The following is a 26,391-nucleotide window of genomic DNA, read 5'->3' as shown; positions in this document are numbered from 1 at the left end:
ACTAAAAGTACTCAGTGAAGTAAAAATATTTTTAATGTCCCTTTTTCATTTGAAAAATGTTAACGTTTTAATATCATAAAAAGAAAAGAAAATAAAAGAAACGAAAAGTATTATGTGACTTGAAAAGATATGGGAATAGAAATCCGATTTACCGTTTCTTGAATGAAATATTCAGCGTAGACAACACATATTTTAGACAAGAGCAATTCAAAAGGGGAAATCGCTTACCGACACCCGCGGATATTGGCTCAACGGAACCGGTTGACGTAAAAATGATTCTGTTTCGTCGAACCTTACGACTGATTTAATTTTCCAAGGGACGTTTAACAATCGACGGAAATGGAAGTTTCCTTGAACGCAGCCTTTTGTGTCCTAATCTTGGAATGCTTGAGCAAATTATCCGCCCATTGAGTTGCGAATGGTGAAATATGTTTCACTATAAGTATTTGTTTTTACATGTTTAACATGCAATCGGTGTTGTATTTAATTTTAGTAATTCATTAAAATTTAACGCAGTAAGAATGTAGATTTAAAAAGTGGACTGTTTCTAACTAGATATATATTTGGTTCTAAGCAGTCCATTTTAATGAAGGATAACAAAATTTGAGTAGGTTTCTTGTAGTAGTTTAGTTATTCTGCATAACCAAACTACTAAAATAAGCGTCGTAAAAGACAAGAGATTTAGTATTTGTCATTTATAGTTAAAAGTGAAAAATACGAAAGTGTTAAATTTGGTACATTTTTAAAGGAAGGTAGACTTCGTTAGTTTATATTTTCTTTCAAATATTTAGAACCATAAAAACGCAGCAGTGTTTCGGAAGTTATTGGGACTACTAAATGTCTTTGTATAAACACAGGCCTTTTTAAAGTGCTATTGACTGGCGTTTAATGTTGCAGAGTAAGTGAACAATGCCTACGAATGACTTACGTCAATGCATTCAACATCAATGCATCTTGCTTGCATTCTACTTTTGACAAATGTTACTTCCATTATCAAAGTCATACTGTATTTTCAGGACTGATTTTTATGTAAACGCTTTCCTGATAATTGCTATTGTTAAACCAATTTTCATTCAACATTGTACATTATTTATAAATTGCAATTACGCTGACTGCAGAAAACTTTCTTGATAATATTGCATTTTAGATAAAATTGTTTGTTGTGATTGATCATCAAAGCTTTTAACGAGTATTTTTGTAATTTCGTCCGTGCTTTTAAAACTTTCTGTAGCCTATACAACCGATTTTTAAGGGTGACTCGTATATTGTCGGAATGTTATAGGCACAATCAGCCGAGATTAGCAGTTTTAATTTTCAGTTAATTACCTTCTTATTTTTTGAAAGCCTATACACAGAAGTTATCAAAAAAAGAAAGGAAAAATCAAGTAAATAAGACAAACTATAGCCTAGAGCTAGAGATATACGAGTATGTACTTCATTGGTGAAGCGACATAAAGCGGGATGATACAAATTAAATACTTGTATAATACATTACACAATTTATAGAAAGTGGCGTACAAGTTTACATTTAGAATAGACTCCCGCTAGCAAACAGATGACAGTCAGTGTGTGCTCAGGGCGATAGGACGGCCGGAAATGACGTCACGATTGCCCGTTGCCACACTGCACACGTCACAACATGGTTTATCTTTATCAGGTCAGTTTTAACAGTCCTTCAGAAATTCTTTCAACATTTTTTATTAATTCAAGCGGAGTTTTCAAAATGGGTTATTCATAAAATGGTGCATTGTAGTGTAACAATAAAATGTCGAATACTTTACATAAAATAAACTATTATATTGTGTGAATCTTAGGGGAACATACATTGTAATGTTATGAAAAAGAGTCATAAGTTGTAAAACATAATACGTAACAGTTCTAAAATGAGATGGTTAATACATAATATAATTACAAGAATTTTCATAGCTTTATAAGATCGCATAATTGAACACAAATACGAAATAAAATGACTTTTATCAATTACATGTACAAATATACGAGACCCAATAAGTTACTGTATCGAAGGCTAGCATAATTTATGTTCGGACATCGCCCGTTTTCATTTATGGCCTTGACTTCCGTTGTGGCCACACACAGAGTTCATTGTTCGGAAGCAATCAGGAGCCAGGACGTTGTTTGTGATACAGACTTAAAAACTGTGCGCGTTGTATGACTATTGTACCTAATTACTAAAAGTTTTGTATTTTTCCAAAACATTAATTTGACCATTCCCAGTAGTATTTATTGAATAAAATTAAATTAAATTGATTGAAATACCTACAGTTCTTTATATTTTAACAACTCTTGTAAGTTAGAAGGATTCTAGATCTTAGAATTTCTGTTCTGTAACCAACAATTAATGCGTAATAAAGATAAATAAAGTATATAAAGTCTGTTTTGAAAAAGAAAACAAGCTATTTTTTCGACCTCGCTTGCATCTTTTCCAGGGCGAATAAATAAAAATTTTCGGCGCATAAAATCGTACAACTTAATTTAAAAATCAGTATTTCAACAGTGGCATCGTGACCTTTGGCATGCTTATAACTCCCCAACTACGCTATAATTTCAACGCGGTCAAGTGGTTAGACATAATGCAGTCTTCGCTTTTCGCGTTTTTATACTCTTAAAGTCACTAATTAACTTGTTTAAAAAATACTTTGTATTTGAATGAAAGTTACGGAAATGAATTATGTACATAATAGTAGCGCCTGTAATTCAAAGAGGCAGGCAGAAATTATAGACTATTTTCTAAGATATACTTAAGTTCGCATTTATTTCCTAATACAGGAATATTATAACTCTTATCTGTTCTGGAAGGAACAATACGTATTTATTTTTGCATCGTATTTTGTTTTGTCACTATTAATTGTATAACTACACGGTAGTGAAAGATTTGTCATTAGATATTTAAAGTATACGTTTTTACGTCTAGATATCTCTTAACAAAAACTTCGTTATATGATACGTATTTAAAATTAATCTTTTAACTGAATGTAATAGGTACGTATTATACTTTAGTATCGGGGTTCACGAGCGGTTGAATTTCATTTTTATGGGCGTTCCATTGTTACTTACATAGTAAAAGCAATGAAAGTTTGAAATTGAAAGACGCGGACGCACAAAAGAATTATATTGATAGAGTAGATACGCCGCGCAGCTAAAGGTATTGTTGTGATTGAATTCATTGAATAGAGCTAAGCTTAGTTGAAAGTAAATATACTCTTATTATATTAAAACTTTTTGTTTACGGTCGAAAAAGTTATTTTATAATATTTATTGGAACCTTACAAATTACAGACATCTATGCACCTGTGTCTTATAATTGTCTATGATACTGAATAAATTAGCATAAATTAACCTTTATTTATTACAAAGTATTGTTTACAGTGGTAGACGCCAGCGACATCTGTTGCACGAATGGGCAGACTCGCCTAATATGATACTACGAACACACAGTGACAGGCGTCAAGTATTTCCGCGTTTCGTCTCATGAGTGTGCCTGAGGAGTAATTGGAGTCCCCTTTCCTTTCTTACAATTATATTATAACGAAGGGATGGAAAGGGGAAGTGAATTTGATGGAGGAGGGGACGCATGGGAAGGAGAAATATTTTCTTTCTGCGCGTCTCCTTCGTCGAAAGGTAGGCAACACAACGATATCTTGTATAGGTAGGAAATTATGGGCTGCGGTCGCTTCGTTATTTCGGCAAATTCAGGTTGCCGCTTGCTCATTTATCACGAATCAACGAATTGTCAAAATTCCGACACGTGCATTAAAATGGATGTTTGTAATTTCACATTTCAATTGTGCTGGTAATTATATGTTACGGAGTAATAATATTTATTTTGTACAATGAATGTCAAGTGCCTTGAGATCGTACAAGCTTTTGCTACATCGGTTGGTTGCATGCATATCTTTTTGTCAGAGGTTGTTTAGGAATCTGAACTCTTTTCTTATTTTTTATATTTATTATTTCGAAATTTGTACGTCGTATATCTACATACAATATCATGTTATGGGTTTGATATTCTTTTATTCTAAGCACGTAGTACATTATTTTAACACATTTGAATCTGTATGTAATGCGAAAGGTTTCAAAAAATAAAGCATAACAAAGCATACGGTGCTTTGAAACAGAAATTTCCACATCAAAACACTACGTAACTGAGTTGACAAAGTCTCCCTGCTGCGGGACAAACTCTCCCTTTCTGTATTCACATAGAGCGCGCTCTCCTCTTCACCTTATCCCACAAAAGGGAGAAAAATTGTGAGACGACGCGTCATTCAATGTAAAAATAAATGAACGTACAATAAAACCATTAAAGGGCTATTGCGTGCGCTTGATAACAATTTTGACACTTGATTTCTTTATTCTGAGCCCATAAATCTTGATTGAGACCCACGCCCGCTGCGCTCTGTTATTGCCAAGTGAGATAGTGCTAAATTTTACAGAGCGCTCTGAAAGAACGCTTTTTAATTTATTACACAAAAGACTTTATAATTTGTTATCTCGTTTTCCCTTTCAGGTTTACCATTAGAGGTATATTAAACTTTAATAAAAAGTAAATTAGGTTCGAATGAAGCTACCGACGATTTAATTATATGAATTGAATCACATCATCAATACAATATATGTCATTAACAACGTTAAATTTGAAGTTACCACAGCTTACACTTCGAAGTTATTATATATGGTTACATTAGTTTACAAAAAAATCTTTAAGTACTAGGTAAGTTAGAAATCATAAAAGTTATAATAGTTCTTACAAACGTTTAGGAAAATACTGAGTATATTTTTTGCAAACGGTACTCAGCAAATAAAGTCCGCATATTTAACATCTGAATGCAATGTAGAAGTGCTATTAACTTTTCATCCGGGTACTTAATGAAATGGAGATATTTCGCATGCGAATTATAAAGTCTGGCAACCCGCTCATTAAGTGAATTAATATGTTCAAACAGGCGATACTGCTAGCCAGTTTTAATTTATATTACAGTGTAACACAATCAATAAAAAATGTACAGATATATTTTTTAAATGTATTACTTCGATATTTTATGTGATTGAAAATAAAAAAATGTGTGTTAATAATTCGAATACTTCTTGTAACTATAGACATGAAGAATAATGATCTACAACGACTATTAATGTGTGCTATGCAACTTGACTTTACGTCAAAATATAGAAATTCCCCTTTCATTATTTAAGTTACTGGACGTGCGTCTTTTAGTATAAAATCATCATCTGAAAATAATTTTCTGGAGCTTCTTTAGTCTTACTACCTGAGTCATGCAACATCCCGTACTTTGTATCTTAGTTCATGCTGGCATGAAAATAACAAAAAATATAAAAATGTGAGAAGAAAAATTGCTATTTCCTAAATTGTTAAGTTCACAAGTGCATAAGGAACGAAGACTTGTAAAAATATTAGACGCTTGCTACATTTAAAAAAATAAGTCAGCCGGCGAGCTTTATACTTGCGTAATGATGAAAAAAGCAAAAAAATAGCTTTTGCATTTTTATCATATAACAGCGTATTTCGCAGTTTTATAAATAGTGTGTACTGAAAGCGTTTATAATTTATGTTCTTTTAACACTTGTGTTTTAATTTGTTATTTTTGTAAAATGTCGGTACTATTGTTTGTGAGTAATATGCAAATGTAGCACCAAAACATTTTGAATTTAAAGACCTTTTCCAGTAATATCTCATTAGTTCAAGCTTTCCTAAGTCTGAATTCAGACAAATCTCACGTTCAAGTTCTCTTCGCTAATAAAGCGTTATTACCAAGAATTTATACTGTTCAGTTTTCCGACTGTTATTATTGCCAGTATTGTTTTGTTTCTTGTTTCAAATAATTTTAATGTGATTTATAATTTTCCTTGTTTGTTGATTTTTTGTCTTAATTTATCTGTGATAAGTTAGCTAGTAAAATATTATTTTGCAGAAAATTGTATTGTAACTGTATCAAGTGACAATTTTCTGCAATCAATCTGAAGTTAACTCTCCTCGGTCTATTTATTTTCTTAAATTTAATCTTAAATCTTATAATAATAATATCATCTATATCTATATATCATCTACATCTATATAATAATCTAATAATAATAAAAAAAATAACTTAAATCTTAAATTTAAGTTATGGCATCATATTTTTAAAATTAATATGTAATGGTTTCACAGATAATAATTTAATTTTTGAATCTTAGATCAAAAAATTTATTAATTGAATTTTAATAATTTATAACATGTTTTATTTAATTTTATTTAACTGAATAGAATCTTTTGAAATAGATGTAGGATTCGACACAAAACATTAGAAGACACTGTATAGTCTAATATTATAGTCCTCAATTAAAAAATAATAGTAAAGAATGTAAACCTAAGACGGGTATATTCAGAGTATGGCTGATAATGTCTGATTAAATAGCTCGCAGATATCCTTTGTTTGAGTCGAGGTATTTTCCTTTAGCACGGCGTTCAAGTGCCGTGCCGCCAGACTAAACAATCATGGTGATATAGAGTTATAGAGTAGAGATTTTTTTAAATTATTCATGATTTTTTCCTGGATTGAATCAAAATTTACTCGCTCTGAATTTTTGAATATTTGAAAAATACTAAGTTAGTTTGAATTTAATCTTTCATTGGATTTGTACTCATCCTCACTCACTAAAGTAAGTTTAAATGGCGCGGATTTCACAATAAAATATTATAGATCCGATATTCAATTGTTTCATCTCGCTATAGACATTGTTGACGCGATAGGTGACAGGTTAACGTTACAATTCCGAACTAGGCAGCAATAGATAATGAAGAGGAAGGATTCGCACTGAGCCTTAATTATTAAGCGATGAGTCCAACCGGCTTTTTTATTAAGTTAATATAATAAAAGCAAAGCGGCCGCTGAGTGTGGAAGCGTTCCTTTGTTTGAAGCAAGACCTTTATTTTATTGCAGACCGCTCGGATGGCGGACTTCGTATTTCTCCACTATTACTAACGGGATTTCTCTCATATTTTACAAATATATTCCCTTTAATTTAACTTGTGACCGTTTACGCGTCTTGTTTACGGTAAAGCAATTTAACGGTTAAAAATATTATGGAATAGCATTTTGCAAGGAGAGATTTCAGTTTTTCGTAGTAAGTGTTTAAAAACATTACAAGCTTGTTATATTTTGTTGGTTGTCTTTTTATCATATAAATTGTAAAATATTTAATGAAAATGGTAGTAGATTATGCTATAATATGCCGTAGTTTTATAATGTCTAGTAAAGCCGTTTAAAAACTTTTATTGGAATAAATTAACCCGTCCTTTTGTTGGTCAAGCGTCAATTGCTATATTACTTTTTTACAATCTTCTGTTTAGCTTTACAGCGAATATTTATCCTGAATGTTAACTTAATCTAAAATGTTAATGTTTATAGGATTTTGAGATTGTATAATTTAGTGTATATTATATGTATTAATACTGTAATACATAAGTCCAGGATAGTATGGAGTATATTTCATCACATGTTTGACATTTACTTGTTTTTTTTATTTCAGGATGTGAGCGCCTTCGTCAGTCCATCAATGACGGTAACATTCATATGACCACAGTGGACAATGCGGTCACAAGCTTCTAAAACCTTACCTAAGAAAGGGGCTACAGGAAAAACAGCCGTCAAGGGTAAATCAGCTACTAAATCTATAAAAAAGAGAGCTATCACGCCAAAAAAGGTTCAAAATTTACAAAAATCGCTTTTAAAGAGTGCTAAGAAAAATACTCAAAAAGATCAGAAAGATGAAGTTTCGAGTTCAACGAGCAGTGCAGCTCCTGCTGTTGAAGAGACGAAAGAGCAAACTGGGGAAGCAAAAGAAGAAACATCAAAAACTAGTCAACCAAGAAGTAACTCGCCAACGAAAAAGCTTAAAAAGGAGCCAAAAGAAAAGAAAGACGAGGCTAAAAATACCCCAAGCAATATAAACACCAAAGCTACTGCACCCAAAAAATGCGTTAGGGTCCCTAAAATAACAAATTCTGGAGAGAAAATTGATAATGTTGACGGTAACAATGATGATGTAAAGTACAAAATAAATGTAGATTCATTGAAAAAAAATCAAAATTCTTCTAAGATAAAGCCTGTAAATAAAAAAGCACAAACTCCCAAAAAGAGAGGAGCCAATGTTACAAAACTTGAGTCACAAGATAAGGAAACGATATTGGAAGAAGACAAAAATAAAGAGGACAAACAAAGTGACAACAATGATAACAACACTTCTAATAATACCAAAGCAGATACTTCTGTCGATATATCAAAAGAAATTGAAAATGAGACTAAGGTTCAAGAAAGTGTTGAAAGTAATAAAAGTGTTGATAATTCACCGCCAAGCAGTAGTACGTCGTGTAGTACTTCATCAAGGAGTCAAGTAGAAATGCCTAGAACTGAATCAGAACGTCCTCTTAAATTTTTTACTTCAAGCCGGTCCCCTAGAACTGTTGATATAGATGTGAAGTGTTGTAAATATTCAAAAGGCAATGTAAGTGCATCGGAAAGATTCTTACCCATGAAATGTGAAACAAAAATTGATGAACACAATAAAGAAAAAAGTACATCTAATCACCTAGTGTCACAAGGGTCTGAATTTGATGTTTATACTTTTACAGATAAAGTTGATTCACCCAAGAGCATCTTGTCGGATTATCGTAATACGAACAACAAAAGCATAGGCAGAGTACGGCCTATAGCTCGGGTTAAGGGGACAATTGTTGATAAGAAAACTGATACCGAAAGAAAAAAATATTCTCCACATAGACCCATTGAAGAAGTAGTTAAACAACTAAAGGCAAACAAGCGGTCAGAGGGTTCAACTTCTGGTCAAAGGCCAGCCGGTGATCGAGTTTCTGACGCAGAATTTAATGTCGGTAATGTTGGAGACAAACCGCAACCTATTGTGAGTAAATCGTACAAAATGGTAGCGCGTAAATCGAGCATTACAGGAAAACCATTTAGCCCTATCAAATTTTTTGATCACGAATCTTCCTCTCCAAAAAGTGAGACATCGTCTTCCCCCGTAAAAGTAAACGCAAAGCAGACTTTATTAAAGAAGCAGCAAAAGCAAAGTAGATTATCCGATAAAGACATCGATAATTCTAAATTTTCGTTGAGAAAGAAATCTCTTAGTTATAGTTCATCAGAAGAAAGTGTAAATGATTCTAATGATGACAATGAATCTAAAGAATCATCTGGATCTGATAGTCCTAAAGCCAAAAAAACAAAAAATAAAAAATTCAAACGAATTACAGATAGTCAGAAAAAACCTACGTCAAAAGAATTAAAAGAACTATCGAAAGATTCTCTTGTTGATCTCAAAGATAACTTTTCTGTATTGTGTAATGAAAAGCCAAGCAAAAGGAGACTAAAGTTATTGTCCATGTGGGCAGGACCTAAAAAACATAGAATGGCTTCTTTAAATGCTATAGCTAAAGTTCACTGTCTATACGAAAATGAAAGCAGAACTCATATGGAATTAGGTTTAATGAAGACGGTGGACCGTCAACCAATGCCGAGTACGTCAAAAACGTCATATAATAAAAAGAAAGAGAAGTCAAAAGATGTGGAGAAACAAGACAGCACCTCAGAATCTGAATACGAAGTCAGAAACGACAAAAAAGAAGAAAGTTCTGAAAGTTCCGATGATAATTTACCACAAAGGACTTTGCGTGGAGTTCCCGGTATTAGAAGTGCAGGTAAATATTGGGATCCTAAATCATCTACGTCTTCCAGCGAGGACAGCGAAATAGAACAAAAACCGAAGACACCTGAAAAAAAGAAAACCATTTCAAAGCCTCCTATTCCAAAACCCGACAATGACAAATCCACTAAGCAGAAGAAGACAACTGGTATGTCTGTTAAGAAGAAACGTAACAGAAACGAAGTTGTCATGGATTTAAAGGATATGGTCGTGCAGAAACGTATGGCTAGCTTAAATGCCACGGCAATTTTGGCAGCGAGCTATGAAAAGCGTTCTCCTAAATCAAGCAAAGATGAAACTACTTCAGATTCTGGTAGTGATGAATCATTTACTCATAAATCAAAAAACGTGATCGTGGCCGGCGTAAAATCGGAGCTAAAAAATGAAGAGACTAAAAAAGACGTTGAGGACACTACAGTTACTGATAGGAAGCAGAAAGTTGAAGTAATTGTTAACCAAGAATCGGACGTAACAATAACCGGGGTATACTCAACACATCATCACGAAGGTTTTTGCACTGTTTCCGGAATGCAATACCGTATATCGTCTACAAGTCACACCCAGACGACAGCGACGGCCAACTGCGAGAAGGTAATTATACTTTTTTAACCCGTTAAATTTATCAGGAAAAAGATCTTTCCGGATTAGAAAATTTATATCGAGGCGTTTCGAACCTCATTAATGCCCGCCCGGTAGTAAAGTAAGTTCAATGTAAACACGCCTCGGGTCTTCATCCTCACATTACCCTTCATCGCTTACAACTCCGGAATCATTACGATGAAAAATAAACCTTTTGGTCATATATTAAATGATAAATTTTGAACACAAATTCTATACAGTCGTAAACAATTTACGAAGAGGGGAGTTTCGTCGCTGTAACTTTAGCCGGAGATTATATTGTCTAAACCGTTAAACCATATTAACGTAATGTTAAACACAAGCTTGATTAGCAAGTTCATGCATTTTATAATACTTAAAATGCCTGACTTGACACAGTGTTTTATTTTATTACAGAGACTGAAGAGTTATATGAATTGTGAACAATTAAAATATTATTTTTATCTTTTTAGCAACCAGGTGTATGTAATTTTTTAAACAGTGATATTTTTTTATTGTAACAGGAGGGATGTCCCCGTGAGGAAGGGTCCCGTTATACGCCTTTATCTGCACTATCGTCTATGCAACCGCCTGCGGAACATCCTCATACACATCCACATCCTGGTAAGCATTTAATTTTAAAATAAAAAAATAAAAAAATATATACAAAAGTCTTCGACAGTTTAAATAAACAAACTATTGCTTAACCACATTCCCGCGACAGGCGGTACTCTTTTTCTCTTGATGTTTGAATGTGATAATCTAAATACAGGTATAAAAATTGGAAATTCTTTGATCGCGCTAAAAAAACACCCAACGGTTTTGAAAAACTTTTTAATTTTAAAACCTACTTCTTATGTAAGGTTTATTCATGTACATCCTCCCTACGCCCTTTAGAAGTCAAACAGTAAAAAAATACTAAGCTAATGTAGCGAGTAAAACAGTATGTTATAATTAACTAATTTTTACCTGCGACTCCGTTCGCGCAGAATAAAAAATAGAAAACGGGGTAAAAATTATCCTATGTCCGTTTCCTGGTTCTAAGCTACTTGCCCACCAATTTTCAGTCAAATCGATTCAGCCGTTCTTGAGTTATAAATAGTGTAACTAACACGACTTTCTTTTATATATAGGTATATAAGATGTTATTATGTAGTGAATAAATTGCGTTAGCATTTCCTTCCAAATAGAAAATATACTAAAATAATATTATAGAAAGCTTTTTCGTGTCGGTGTTTATTGTGTAAATAATAAACGCTCGTTTAACCTCGAACATAAAATGCAACACACTTTCACTGGAATCTTTTCCACAAGCTCGATGCTTTAGTGTACTTAGTAGATCCTAAAACATTGTATAGTGCTTGTTGGCATGGTGCCAGATGTCAATGCGATGTCTCGGCCTAGAGAGGTGCTTTCTTATTATACAAATAGCATCTATTAACATCGTGATTCCAAAACACAATGATGATTTGTTTATTTTATTACAAGTATTATAAGGTTTTGTAACTCATTTTCTACGAGTTTCGTTCATTGTTGTTTCTGAATCCCATCTTGCCTGGTTAGTTTGAATTGATGATTTAGGTTTTTTTAAACTTACACTTAAGAATTAGGTGTTGATTTAATAATTTCATTGTTTTAATAAATTTTAAGTTAACAGCATTTTTTTATTTTAATACATTACGAAAAAATCTTAATGGTTTACGATTATATTCGCAAAGTTGCAAGTTGTCTAAGGAAATATTTGAATCATTCGATTCTCCAACATTTGCTTTCCAATTACACGAGCACATATCTCGTATGTTACCTACAAATTGCTGCAGACTTTATAACGGTCTGAAGAAAAGTTGTTTCCACAGAAATGCAGTGTATTAGTCGCGCCAACTATGGATATTTTGTGGTGCAAGTTACAGAATATATATTCATTCTTTAACACATTAAATTAAAATAATCTAAGATATTTTAAAACTAACACATTGTTACAGCTAAAAATAAATTAATTAAAAGACCTGTTGTCACCCGTGACTCCGTCTGAATTAATAAAAAAAACTAAATTAGTAGCCTATGAGTTCTTCCAGACTATGTTCTACATCTATGCCAAATTTCATCCAGATCCGTAGAGCCGTTCTGGAGATACCTTGTAACAAGCATCCACCTATCCATCCATCCAAACATTCGCATTAATAAGTAAGATTATGTCAACTTTCTTAAATCCAAGGTTACCTTATTATAACCGTATACCATTCCTTGTCGTCGTGGTTCAAAACATTCATTCCACTTTTAATAATCTTTTCGAAATATAGATGGTTTTAGATTTTGCTAATTTAATACATGAACCTACTGTTTTTTCGATTTATAATGATTCATATATGTGACAATATTACTAGTTTTCCGCCGTCCCCTATAACTGGGACGTTATGACGCTAGTCGATGGCAGAGTTCCAATAGCGTCTATTCCGCAGATATTAAAGAGAGGCCACTTATCTAAGCAGCCGTCCAGCGGCCAGACTCCAAATCAGCACTATCGCTACTATTTGATATTCAATTTAATTTTGGCATTAGCTCATATTTAATAGAATATACCCTACGAACATTACCCTACCAATATTGTAAAAGTTGCTGTAATTCAACTCAACAGTATGCTGACAAATGTAGGAATGTTTTAAATGGCAATACTGATTAAAAGTGCCGAAGCACATTATAATGGTCAAGTTTTATTCGACGTTTTTGTTCATATTCGTTTTCATTTGTTCAAATATATAAAAATATGAAAATAACGAACACGATTGCAGCAATATGTAAGTTGAAGTTGAAATAAAATTCGAAACGAATTTATTTTCTCCGACGCTAACGGCATTGCATTTAATTCCAACGGCCTAGCGCTAGCGGAATCACATTTAAATAATGCGCGTTCATTAGCGTCTAAGCAGTGTAACCTATTTGTTATCTCGCTGCAGAAAAAAACAACACCGACTTCGTTCCTTCGCACAAACAAGTTTATACAAAGAGGCAGAATGACGGGAAAATGAAAATGCGGCGAACACTGAAGTTGTTTGAGTTAATCATGAAAGCCTGGCGCTAAGCGACTCGGCAGCTCCCGCTTTGTTTTGTTTGCTCAACGGATAAATGTATGACAACACCGAGATATGTTTAAATTGTAAACGAGAGAGTTCCGAATGAATATATCATATAACGGTTTATATTTTAATATTAATTTCCGTTTAGTTTATAACTACTACTCGTTTGTAATATTTGTTAAATTTAAATATCATTGTTAGTGTTTTTAGTTTTCGATTTAGTTATACATACTTGTTTCAGTGTAGATTTTTCAACTCATAAAAGTCACAAATCAGCTTTAGTTTATCGTAGTTGGCTTTCTTACTTTACAAAATTGAAATAGACAAGCACTAAATTAATTAGGTATTTAATATAAATGTCAGAAGTATAAAAATTTTGTCGGCTTACCAATATTTCTATTGGTTAAAAGATAAAAGAAGTATTAATTAAAAACACTAATTACTTAGTACGACACTTTAATTAGTAAAATATTCATAATACGTCATATTCATAAATGTTTTGTATAAAACGTACTAAATTTTTAATTTCATTATACTTACATGATTCACTTTCTGGCAAATTATACGCTCTACAGAACACGTTCGGACGTGGATTGTTTGCGGAGTGTTTTATTTGTACCCACTCTTTGGGGTTTTGGATATCAAAGGGAATCGCTATAAGTAGATAATAATATTTAAATCATAAACTGAATTTTAATTTATAAACAACAAAGTAAATATAGTTAATATATATTTTTGGAACGAAAACAATGGATAATATTTAGTTTCAATTATAAATTCACTGGATGCCTAAGTGTCCATCAATTTCACTAAAAGTAATTTTAATAAAGCGACTATATAATACAAAGATAAGTAATACAGTTAGTTTATCAAAGGCTAAGCTATTTTCCATGGTCTTGTAAGAAGAGCAATTTAAATTTGAACTTTGTCGACAGTTGTTTCGTCGTAGCATCGCTATAATAATGCAAATTACGCGCCTCTTGAATCAAAGCTCGCGTAAGCCTTTCCTCTCCAACAGATGCCATTATAATTAGGTACATATGACTCCGTACTATTGTAAACATCGTCAAATTATAAGCATACCGGCGATTTAATGAAATATTGTAAAATTTATTTAGATACACTTAACACGTTTGTCATCTGTGTTTTCAAGCCGCAGTGCTTAGTTTATGAAATCGCCAGTAAGATTTCAAACTTACATGGTTTTTATTATTTTACGATGACATACATAAACATGCAGTAATGTTTATATCTACGGTGATTTCTCTAATCTACTTGACGCCACTTGCTAACTAACAATAAGTGCTGTATTGTCAGTTTACAGTCAAGTTAGAAGTAAGTTTTCAAGTGCTGGAGCTTAAATGTAATGCACAAGAGGAATGAACGTAAGTTTGTTCATCACTTGTGCTTTGGCTTGCCATTTTATTTCAAATGTTCTTGCGAAGTTTATTAACAGCTTATGAACAATAATTTTGAAACTTTATTGTAGACTCACAATGAGAGTGGGTTATACGTAAATGTTTTTATATTAAGTACTTTCTCAAAAGGAAATCCATTTAAACGAATACTATTAATTCAAATTAAACCTAAAAAAAGTGTTCACAACTAAGTTACATTTGATTGTAAATTTTACTCGTTATCTTCTATTGTTTCGATTCATCCAGAGTTGCGGATAGCAGCAACAAAGTTGTATACAAACAGTTATTACAGGAAATCGAATGTAATGTTTTTCGCGACCACTTATGGCCTTTCTATTGTGTCTTCCTCTAGCCTAAACGGCTGGACCGAAGTGTTATACCAATCGCATTCTTTATGAAAAAGTCTTAAAGTGTGTCTTAAAGTCTTTATTTAAAAAATTATTTAAAGTCTGTTATGGAGGTTGGTTTATTGTTATTTAATTTTACTTCTGCTTGTTAATATAATGTGTTTTTTATAGTTCCGGAGTTGGGCGGTCTCTCTCGCCGCGCTGGCTGTTCCAGTGCGTTCTCAGCGCCCTCGCCTTCCGCACATCATGATCCAGGCAAGTGTTTTCTCTTTGTACATAATTTAATTTTATATGTATGAAACGCATAAGCAAATAATGATGACATTTTATATCTAATTGAGTGATTACCTAAAGCTTTGCACTGATAATAAGAGGTCTTGGTGACTAGAGGTGTTAACGTTTGGTTTTTATTTAATTGTATAAATTAAATATATTGTTAGGACTGTTGAGGGTAGTCTCAAAAAAGGTTTTATAAGGAAGCGTGCGCTGCTGCTCGAGACAGTCTCTTTCCATCCGCCATTGCGGAACGTCTGACATTTTTGTTTACTTACGTTCGGTTTGAGTTTATACTACAGCGAGGATTATTATGAAGTAGAGTTAAATTCATTATTTCGCTGTTAGTTTAATTCTTTTAAAATACTTTTGCATCAAATATCTAACAATATAATAATTTAAATATAAGATGATACCTAGAAAAACAACATAGGATTGATATGAAATTACTACATCATATTTTATTACGACGTATATAGGTATAATGATAGGAACAAACCAGTTGGATGAAATGGAAAAATCCTATGAAATTTCTCATTGATTTTTTAATTTACATCCTCTCAATTAAGTACAATAGGTTTTATTTACACGAATCCATTTAAATGTTTCTAACGTGTTGCGATGTGAAAAACAACATTCAAAAGTTGCAACAGAATTTCGTAAACGTTTTGCACGCGCTGAAACTTTTGCACTGACTGAAAACTGTTTTAACTGTTACGGGTGTATGCAATTTGTGACAAACTTTATTTATCCTGTTGTTACCTTTATTTAGTCGTCTATTGAATTAATAACAAAAATACTTCCTTTGTACAGGAATATTTAAAATTTTATTTTAGCTACTAACAATGATGATTTTTAACATTAGAACATTAGAACATTGATTTTAATTGTTAATTGTAATTAATTCTTAAATGTTTGTAAATTTTATAAAATCAGAACATCGGATAAAGTTTTAAAATACTTACAAAATATATACACTCTGGGTTAAATTGTGTGTTCTTTAAGTAAGATGTGGTCCAATTTATCTTCATGTCGACTAATCTCTGTCGCTTTCTAGTGGCCGGAAACTATTTGTTAAAGTAGTAAGACAACATAGTATTTGACTTTGTAATTAAGAAGCTGGTTTATTTAATGGACTTATCTTTTATTACTAGCTTTATAGATTCAATAGTTTGTGGTTTGTGACCATCTAATAGTGTGAATCATATCGTTTAAAACAAGTCTAAACGAACGAACATTTCCTATAAAATATCAGAAATGTTCAATTAAAATCTATTGTTTCATAGCAAACAAAAACAAGAGAATTACCTTCTTCATTCCTTCTTAATTTCGATTGGTAATATTTATTTTTAAAATAACCTATTTCTGTACGTCCCTCCTCTGTTGTTTAAACGTAGGCAACATGCAGATATCCATAGTTAGCAGTCGCTTCGCTACTTCGGCGAATTCAGCTGGTCGCACGCTCGTTTGCCGCCTTATTATAAAAAAAGTCCACAAGAGCATTGCTATTTACTCGTTGAGATTTGTTCTTGTTACAGGTGGTTTAGTGTTAGTACTCAACTAGTTTAAATGGTAATTTTCAACATGGTACATTCCCTGTCGCTGTTTGCATTCATTTGCAAGGTTAAGAGCGTGCATATTACTTAAGCTTTAAATAACTGGAAGGCACGATGCACCGTCCGCGTTATACTGTAGCGAGAATTCTTTCTCTCCGCGGTCTCTCGCTTAAGTAATTAATTCCTTTACCTCGCTGTTTGAATAAATCTTAGTCAACTCCAACATAATAAATGTTGTTCTCAAACTTTTTAAATTTTAAAAAACGTTGAAATCGTTTGACGGAATTCAACATAATTCTATTTTATGCGAGAACGAGATTCAAAGTTACTTGAGATAATAATTTTACTATTTGTTCTCTGATTTTTAAACATCCTTTATGCAATGTAGTAGATTTACTACGTTACCTTACACACATAAATGTTTAAATACACATAAGTAAGTAAGTTTTGATTTCCCTTTACTCTTATATAAGCCTGTCACACGGGACTCCGTATGCGCGAAATAAAAAAAAACTTGAATAGTAGTCTATCTATGTTTCCAGACTATGTTTAGCCGTTTTGGAGATACTTAATAACAAACATCCATCCATCTAAACGTTCATATTTATAATATTAGTAAGAAGTAAGGTACGTTTCTACGCTACAAATCTCATTTTCATACAATTTCTTTGAAAAAAAAAAGAGATTATTTGTTTCGGTACTGGAAACCTAGGTCAAGCTGAACCAAAAACTTTGGTAAGTGTTACTACTTGGTCATTCATACTAAACAAGTTCTTAGCAGAACAAGTTACCGTATGGAAAACTTTAAAACTGGGTCTTGACGGTTTAAGGCGAGAAGTTGTTTGGTGTCGGTCCGACTATGAATTAACTGTGTTACCTTCCACTGGGGAGTTTGCTCGCTCCAGTCAACTCAGAAGTCACACGTTAATATTCAAAGAAAACTTTTTTAAAGAACCCGTTTAATTTGCTACGTTCATTGCAATTTGATTATTCATTTATTTTTAAATCTTCATTTGGGGCGTTTAATGTTTAATGTCCATTTTAACCAATCAGCGCTTAAAATATTTTTAATTCGGCGACTCTTTCATTCCATTTTTTTCCTAAGATTGGGAAACTCTTAGGGCCCCCCTTAAAGCTGCTTAAGTAACGGTTGGTGAAAAGAGCCATAAACAATTTAGTAAAGCTTCTTTTAATAGATTTGATTGAAGAAGACTTTATTTTACACAATTCCATAATGTTAGTTTTGTGTTTTTTATTAAAAGATTGTACAAAAAAGATTATACAAAAAAAAGAGCTCGACATTTGATGTGAAAGAGAATTTCGCGTTAGTGTTATAACAAATCATTCAATAAATAAATCAATTTAAAAGCTCCGAGTATCAGATTTAGGTGTGTCGAAGTTGAATATTATTTCTCGTTGAAATGTTATTTATTTTCGAACAGCACGTCCTGTGACATATTCATTCGGCTGCGGTCTCGTGAATATTTGATATCGAGCAAGCGACGCTTGACTGCGAAACTGTTCATAGGATGTGATTTTTTTAAGCAATTTTAAACTTTATAGCACAGCGAGAATGGTAGACGTGATATATGTAGTTATCATAATTTTAAGAGGCATTTCTTCATTCCTTTTTAGCGTAAATTGTAACTAATTGAATCTAGCATGATTTAAAAATAATATAATCACAGAAGTTTAGTTAAGTGAGTTTTAAACGAGTGCGAATCGAGTGATGACGGCTCACGCTTCTTTCGCACGGAACGTTTTTAGTTTTTAATACGGTTGATAGACATTGTTTTAGTTTACTATAAAACTTTTAATATTATATTATTTTATTTTCGAAATTAATATATTTAATAATAAACTGTACAGCAACTACTGAAGTATGTTAATTCGTTTATGCGAAATTCGCGCTAGTTTTCAGTTTTAATACAGAATTAAAACCATTCTCTCAATATTAAAATACAAACCAAAAAAGTTAATGCTTAAAATAGTTTTTACACGGTTAATTTATAATTTCGATGCGCACTTTGTCATGTTATAATTTTAAGTTACGTCTCATTTTAGTAAAATTATACAATATAGGTATATTATGAAAACCGAAATTATTTAATACCTGTAATCGTTGGTTTCTGAAACCAAAATCCCCACATGAAAAATATCGTTATCCCTCTCGTTTTCTTTGACAAAACAGAGATAAAAATATGTCTTATACAGGGATCTCAGAAACCATCGATAATAAAATAAAATACGGCACAAAACAAGTGCATAGGTGTGTCAACGTTCTGTTAAAAGTTATTCAGAGGTTTGGAAAATATTCAACAGTTCCGTCGTTCCATAATTCATTTGAGAGGAAATTTCCATGACGCAGAGAAACCACTTTGCATTTCAATCGTTTAAATTTATTGAGTAATGGATATACAGTTCATTTCAACATTTTAAATATTACATTATTATGGACAATTTAAATAAAGGGCTACCAATTATGATTTAAGTGAATCATAATTGGTAGCCCTTTCGTATAGACATAGATGTGTTGTTAAAGTATCCTCTCCTTTATTTTATATTATAGTTTTTTTATTAAAATCTACAGGGTTTAAAAAAATATCTTACTTATATTGTAAATGCGTATTTTTAGATAGATGAATGGATGTTGTTTGTAGGTATCTCCAGTACGGTTCAACGGATCTGGAAAAACACATAGGTTACTATTATGTGTTTTTTTAATTCCACGCGGACGGAGTCGTGGGCGACAGCTGGTTTCTTTATAAAATGAAAATTGACTTATTAGTGTTATAATTGTCAGTCGCTCATTAATATTTTGTAAAAACAATTGTTTTGTTTGTTTACATACAATGATATATTCGTTTTATATTAATTAATGTTGCTGTTGATTTATATTTAACTCTTACTGATTTCAGATTAAAATACAGAAATAATTCTACAAATTATATTGCTTATAAAAATTCTGATGCCGTAAAAACGTTAAAAGTTATATTTGTTAAAATAGTTGAACGCATTTTGATTGGTAGCGTTGTACAAAATTTTCGGCCAAGGAAAACTATTTGGGTTAGCTACGATAAGCTTGTGGTATTTGTGGAACGATTTCGGTCAGGGTAATGACTTAATACCAAGTTTCCTTAGTTTTTACTGAATGCTAATTATAATATTTCTTTTTAAAAATAAACTTTCATAAGAAAAATTCTTAATTTTCACAGATACATTTTTTCTAAAAGTCTTAAACTAAAACGTAGTATCGGAAATCTACGCTAAGGGTTGTCCTTAGTGATTATTAAACTATAGTAAATGCGACAGTTTATGAATATCAATTTAAAACACTCAAAGTTTTCTACAAGCCTTCTTTAAATATACTTTTAATGGAACATAACATTTTATTCGTATAAAAGGATAAGCGCATTTTCTTTTATACGAGTAAAAATTTTCACTTACAAAACATTTCCTTGCAAATATTTCGTGTAAATTCTTGAATAAAAAATTCTTTAGAGTTTCACACTTACAAAAAAAACGTAATATAATGCTCAGTTTGTTTGCACGTTGAAATCTCAAAGGCGGCATTTGTAGGAACGATGTGTTGGAAGTTCTTTAGAGCACGAATTAGCCGCATTACACTCGACAGTTTCTTAATGCTACTCGGACTTGATTAAGAGGTTATTAGACGTCGGTTGATTTTTTAATATTTCCTCATGCACATTTAGGTTTTTTCTTTGCATGTAAATTTACTTCTGTTCTGCGTTGTAATATTTTTAGATATTTTACTTGTTGGATGCATCTTTATTTATTCAAATTTTAAAAGGATGAATAAACTGTCAGATATTTAAAATATCACTTTTATGTTAGTTTATGATTTATTTTAATTAATAGTTATTATTTGTCGCTTAAAAAAAACAAAAAAAAATGGGACCCATCTGCAAGCATTTCCTTTCGATTAAAATAATTTTTATCAAAATCGGACCACCAGGGGCGGAGAATCGCGGTAACACACATAGAAAAAAAATACAGTCGATTTGATAACCTCCTTCTTTTTGAAGCCGGCTAAAGAATACAGTAAACAAAGGCATTTTCCTGTAAACAGTAGAAAATGTGAATTTAAATCACAATTATAAAGCCGAACCTATTAATCCGTAAACAAATAATGAGTTAAATTGATCAATTCAAGCTACTGAAGCGACTAACCTTTGGCATATGAAATTAGCAAAGCGGCTGAAGACATTGTTTATTGATATGCATAAATGTCGTTGCCGTCTTAGATCCAGTTATATTAATAGCTAATTGAGGCTTGTTGGTTTGAATATTTATGAGATAGATTGATACAAACAATTATATACCAGGTATTCTTGTCTTGTCTTGTCATGAATGTCAATATCATCGTGAAACTGCCGTGACTATTCGTGTAGGTACTTTGTTTTTTTTTTATAGATAACGAGAGGGATGGTAATATCTAATATATAAAATTCTCGTGTCACAGTTTTCGTTCCCGTACTCCTCCGAAACGGCTTGACCGATTCTCATGAAATTTTGTGAGCATATTCAGTAGATCTGAGAATCGGCCAACATCTTTTTATACGGACGGAGTCGCGGGCGACAGCTAGTATGTTAATAAAGATGTCACTACAGTAAATTCACAGTTTAATAGTATAATTATAATTAACTGTTTGTATTTAATTTATGTTAATTGATATAGTATAAGAATTCCATATCATTCACAGTAAATCATTTACATTTAAAAGCTACGAACATTACCCTTGCAACAGATATGTTTACTCTGTTAACAATCCACATAATGAGACCGCTGCATTAATTAATAAAGTACTGTCGCCCGCGAATCCGTCCGCGGAGTTAAAAGAAAAAACTAAATAAGTAGTATACGTTAGTGATGCAACGGAAGTGTCTTAGCGGAACCAGAAACGGAAACAGATGTCAAAAATAAATTTTAGCAGAAACGGAAACGGAAGCGGATGCGGAAACAGAAGTGTAAATAATTTGAAAAAAAAAAATATTTGCAAATATTTTTTTTTTTTGGTAAAAACAGTTTGTATGCGTTTTTAATTTATTAAGGCATTGGATATCGGTGTCCTTTAGCCTTCAATGTATGTATTTTTACTCTGCAATAAGTTAAAATACGTGTTGACAAACGGAGGCTTTTAAATATTAAAACCATTTTACAAATATATTTCTTTATTAATACATTCACTGCTGACCACTCGGATCCGAGTGGGCAGAGCTGTTAGTAGCGGCGCCTCCCCCTCGGATCCAAGCGCGGGGGAGGCGCATCATTCTTACAGTGTTGTAGTGATTAGTACCACGTTCGTACGGAGGCAAACATACAAATATCTTGTATCACATGAAGCTAAGTCTGAACTTTGTTATGTATGTATATTTTTTAAATATATGTATTTCCTGTATGTGTGTGTGTGTATATGCGTTTTTTTGTGTATACGTGTGTGTATGTGTGGGTGTGTATGAAATGTTACAAGATCTTGAACCAAGAAGATAAAAGCTTGTTTTGATTAGTATCCTTACATGTTTTACTCAATATTCTGAAATTTGATGAAAAACTTGACTTTGTCAAAATCTTGTAACATATTAGTACACAGAAATGCGATCGTGGAAAAAATATCTACATATTAGTGAACTAAACCATTGCCATCCCTAGCGCTCAAATGCAAAAAATGTGTTTTTTTTATTGAAATAATTATAATAACATTATTAATTTATCTATATGTTCAAACATTCCCAGATATTAAATAAAAATTCACCATAAAAAGTTTTGTCTCCCAGCTGTTACCTTTTTTATTTTGCAAACAGTGAATGTGTTAAGTATCAAATACACCAAATCTACATTAGAAAAAGATATAATTATTTCGGGCGTCGCCAAATTCACCCACGCCAAAGTCACCAAATTAGGCGTCGGTGGCTCGTGGCACTTGTCTTGCAATCTGCAGGGGCTGGGTTCGAATCCCGTCATGTACCAATGTGTTTTTCGATTTACATATATACATTTATCCGACGTTCTTACGGTGAAGGAAAACATAGTGATGCTGCCTGCACATATCTGAGAAAAAATTCAATGATATGTTTGAAACACTCTGGGCCTGTGTGGTTGACTATGGCCTAGTCACCCCTAATTTGGGGTAGGCTCCGAGCCCCTCAGTGGGGATGTATAGTGAGCTGATGATAATAATGATGATGATATACTATATGGTTATCACTTATTCAAAAGTACATTTAATAACTCGTAAGTATGAAATAGTCACATTTTGCCAGTTGTCAAATTTTATATGGACAACAACTAGACAGTTAACTCCAGCAAGAGAAACTGATTGTTTCAAACAGCAGCAGAAAATATTACGCGCTTAAATTCACGAAAAAGTACGTAAACAAACAAATACGACAAGTGCCGAAAGGCCGCGCACGGACTGCGTGTCTCGCGCCGCGCATTTGGATCTCTCAGCCGTCGTAAAGTTCCGTTTTATCTCCGTTATAAAAGTTGCGGAAACAGAAGCAGAAACGGATGTTGAAAAGCGTGCGGAACTTCCGCACTTGCGGAAACGGAAACAGACATCCGTTGCATCACTAGTATACGTGTTCTTCTAGACTGTGTGTTAATGTTAATTTTCAGCGAGATCTGTTTGTAAATACTGGAGATACCTTCTAACAAACAGCCATTCATCCATCCATCTAAACATTCGCATTTATATATATAAAAGAAAGTCGTGTTAGTTACACTATTTATAATTCAAGAACGGCTGAATCGATTTGACTGAAAATTGGTGGGCAGGTAGCTTAGAACTAGGAGACGGACATAGGAACTTTTTTTTTTATCTTATGTGCATTTTTTTTTATTCCGCGCGGATGAAGTCGCGAATAAAAGCTAGTTTATAATATTAGTAACTTATGTTTGGCTTGCTATTTGTGCCCGACTGTTTGGAGGGTAATATGTTTCGCGGGTATGTAATGTTTTTAAGTAGGCATGTTTGTATGTACTAAACTGAACTGATTTTGACGAGAGAGGTGTCATTCGATTTGTGTTAATTTTTTAATTTACTACTAATTGTGGTTTACTAAAAATCCCAAAGTAATTTAAACTAGACACTTAATTACGTTTATTTATAGTTCTATACACAAAATACGGTGTAGACGATTTGTTACGAGGTCGAGACAATATTTGTTTACCGGTCTGAGCATGTTATATATGTTTCGTGTTCTTGACACTACAAACTATACTTCCTATAAATTTGTACTCTATGAGATTATTTAAGCCGAAGGCTATAAATATTTTTACTACAGCTAACAGTTTTAACTGATAACAAATTGTTTTATAGAATTTGTAAAGTTAATTAAATCATTTATTTTTAATAATTTTCTTTTTATTCTTTAACTAGCTGTCGCCCGCGACTCCGTGTGCGCGGTATTAAAAAAATAAAAGTTTTAAGTAGCCTATGTGTTCTACCAGATTATGATCTACATTTATGTCAAATTTCATCAAGATCTGTTGTGCCGCTCTGGAGATACCTTCGGACAAACATACATCCATACATGCAAACATTCGCATTTATAATACATATTAGTAAGAAGTAACAAATCAAAACTGCTGTAAACTGTATTTTACCAGAACAAATGAGAGATGTTACTTACGGATTATTACGAGTATAATATCTGTGTTATATCGTCTACATTTCCAAATTTAACTAATTATATGTTTCATTTAAATGAAAATTACACAATAGGAAAATTGTCGCCCATCATACTTGCGATTAATTTAATTAATGAAGCATCGGATACGTTTTGACATCCTCCAATTTGAATTACAAATCGTTTTATTTTAACCCCAGTTTGCTTAATGCTTTAGGGATTTTACGACCATTGTCATTCACGTAAATAAAATTTATTTATTGTAATACTTTTTTTAATTTTAAAATTACAATTTTTTTTTATTGTCTCCGAATTAATAGTTAATTTTGTATTAAGAATACAATAGCTTCTGATATTGTTACCAATGAAATGAAGTTGGTTAAAGAGTTTACTTAGAGTCGATAAGAAAAGACTAACATTTTTAATTTTCTCTTCACTTTAGTTATAATTTTAGCAGTTACAAAACTAAAAGCGATACGTTGCGGGTTTCATCTATAAATTACCGGTACGCGGTATGAATAAAAATATCGAGGAGAGGCTTATTATGGACGCTATTGCGGTTGGTGTGCTCTGAATACCTATTCATTGCCTTAATGACTTTCTTTTATATCTTATTACCTATCACTTGATACAAATTATCAATATCATCGATAAAACTCGATCTTTGTTTTCGAAAGACATATTTATTTGTTAATTTAATCATTTGAAGGAAGGTCATTCAAAAGTTTTGATCAACGGCCATTAATAATCAATCCTTAAGAACAATTGGAATATTACTTTTGGACTATGAGAGAATTACGTGAATAAACAAATAGCTCTCTAAACGGTAGATCAGGTTTTTCGTATTAAATCGTTATGATTATTTCTATTAAAAGAAACGGTATAACGGAAAACGTATAATGTTATATCTGCATCTATACAAACTAACAAATAGCTATTCCATTCATTGCTACGGTATTAAAGTTTATTCCATACGTGTATTCCATTGATTGCCGATGAATACCGTTCAGTTATAACGTTCAATTTAAAAAGTCGGAACTCGTGCGTTATTTTTCACTAAAAATATTATTTGTGCTAACATAATACGTTTGGCGGCATTTTACAGCTCACAGCGAATCGGAGTGAGCCCACACGGACCGGATTAAATATTTGATTTGGAACAAGCGAGTCGCGCGTACCGCAATTTTATTGTATCAGGACGTTTGTTTCGCTATTTCAGCTTTATGATTTCCTGTGTAATACGAACAATTGCAACAGTTTTGTTGAGTTATAATATTTATATGTTTTACAACGTTTTTAACGTTATTGTTAAAGGTTTAGTTTCGACACAATTAACACGCAAACAAGCTTTTAATTATATAAGAATTTAATCCTTTTTATGCAGAAGAATAATCTCTAGATTTCACTATTTGCATACCAAACAAGCTCAAGACCTATATAAAAAGAGATCTATCCTAGAGATATCGTGATTCGTTCGTTACTACCCCCAGCAAACTGCGGCAAAATAACGACGACACTTAAGCGAACCCATATTTTTCTATCAAATAGCTTGCCTAGCTTGGATTTGCTTAGTTCTATCGAGTTTACGTCGATTTTTTTTTTCAGTCAGTATACCAATATAAATTAGTAAAATGTCTGCAAATTCGGAATGTAATTCTACTTTACTATGCCATCGTCTTACGTCACAACTGAGCCAGACCCAAGACGGGGTCACGAATAAAAACACGGAGCTATATGAGAGGCT

At 32.5% G+C, this 26,391-nt stretch overlaps 1 protein-coding gene across 1 annotated transcript in view; it reads left to right on the top strand.

The window, feature by feature from the left end:
- Positions 1-26,391, top strand: part of LOC106710819 — a 162,813-nt gene that overhangs the window by 32,049 nt on the left and 104,373 nt on the right. The window contains exons 2-4 of the mRNA XM_045680971.1: positions 7,543-10,323; positions 10,854-10,953; positions 15,340-15,423. Coding sequence (XP_045536927.1) covers positions 7,603-10,323; positions 10,854-10,953; positions 15,340-15,423 — 2,905 coding nt within the window. The 5' untranslated portion in view covers positions 7,543-7,602. The remainder of the gene's footprint in view (positions 1-7,542; positions 10,324-10,853; positions 10,954-15,339; positions 15,424-26,391) is intronic.

The sequence above is a fragment of the Papilio machaon genome, chromosome 14, assembly GCF_912999745.1.
Source record: "Papilio machaon chromosome 14, ilPapMach1.1, whole genome shotgun sequence".
In the NCBI taxonomy this organism is placed as follows: domain Eukaryota; kingdom Metazoa; phylum Arthropoda; class Insecta; order Lepidoptera; family Papilionidae; genus Papilio; species Papilio machaon.
The sequence above is the reverse complement of the archived record's forward strand: the minus strand, read 5'-3'. Positions and strand labels throughout refer to the sequence as shown.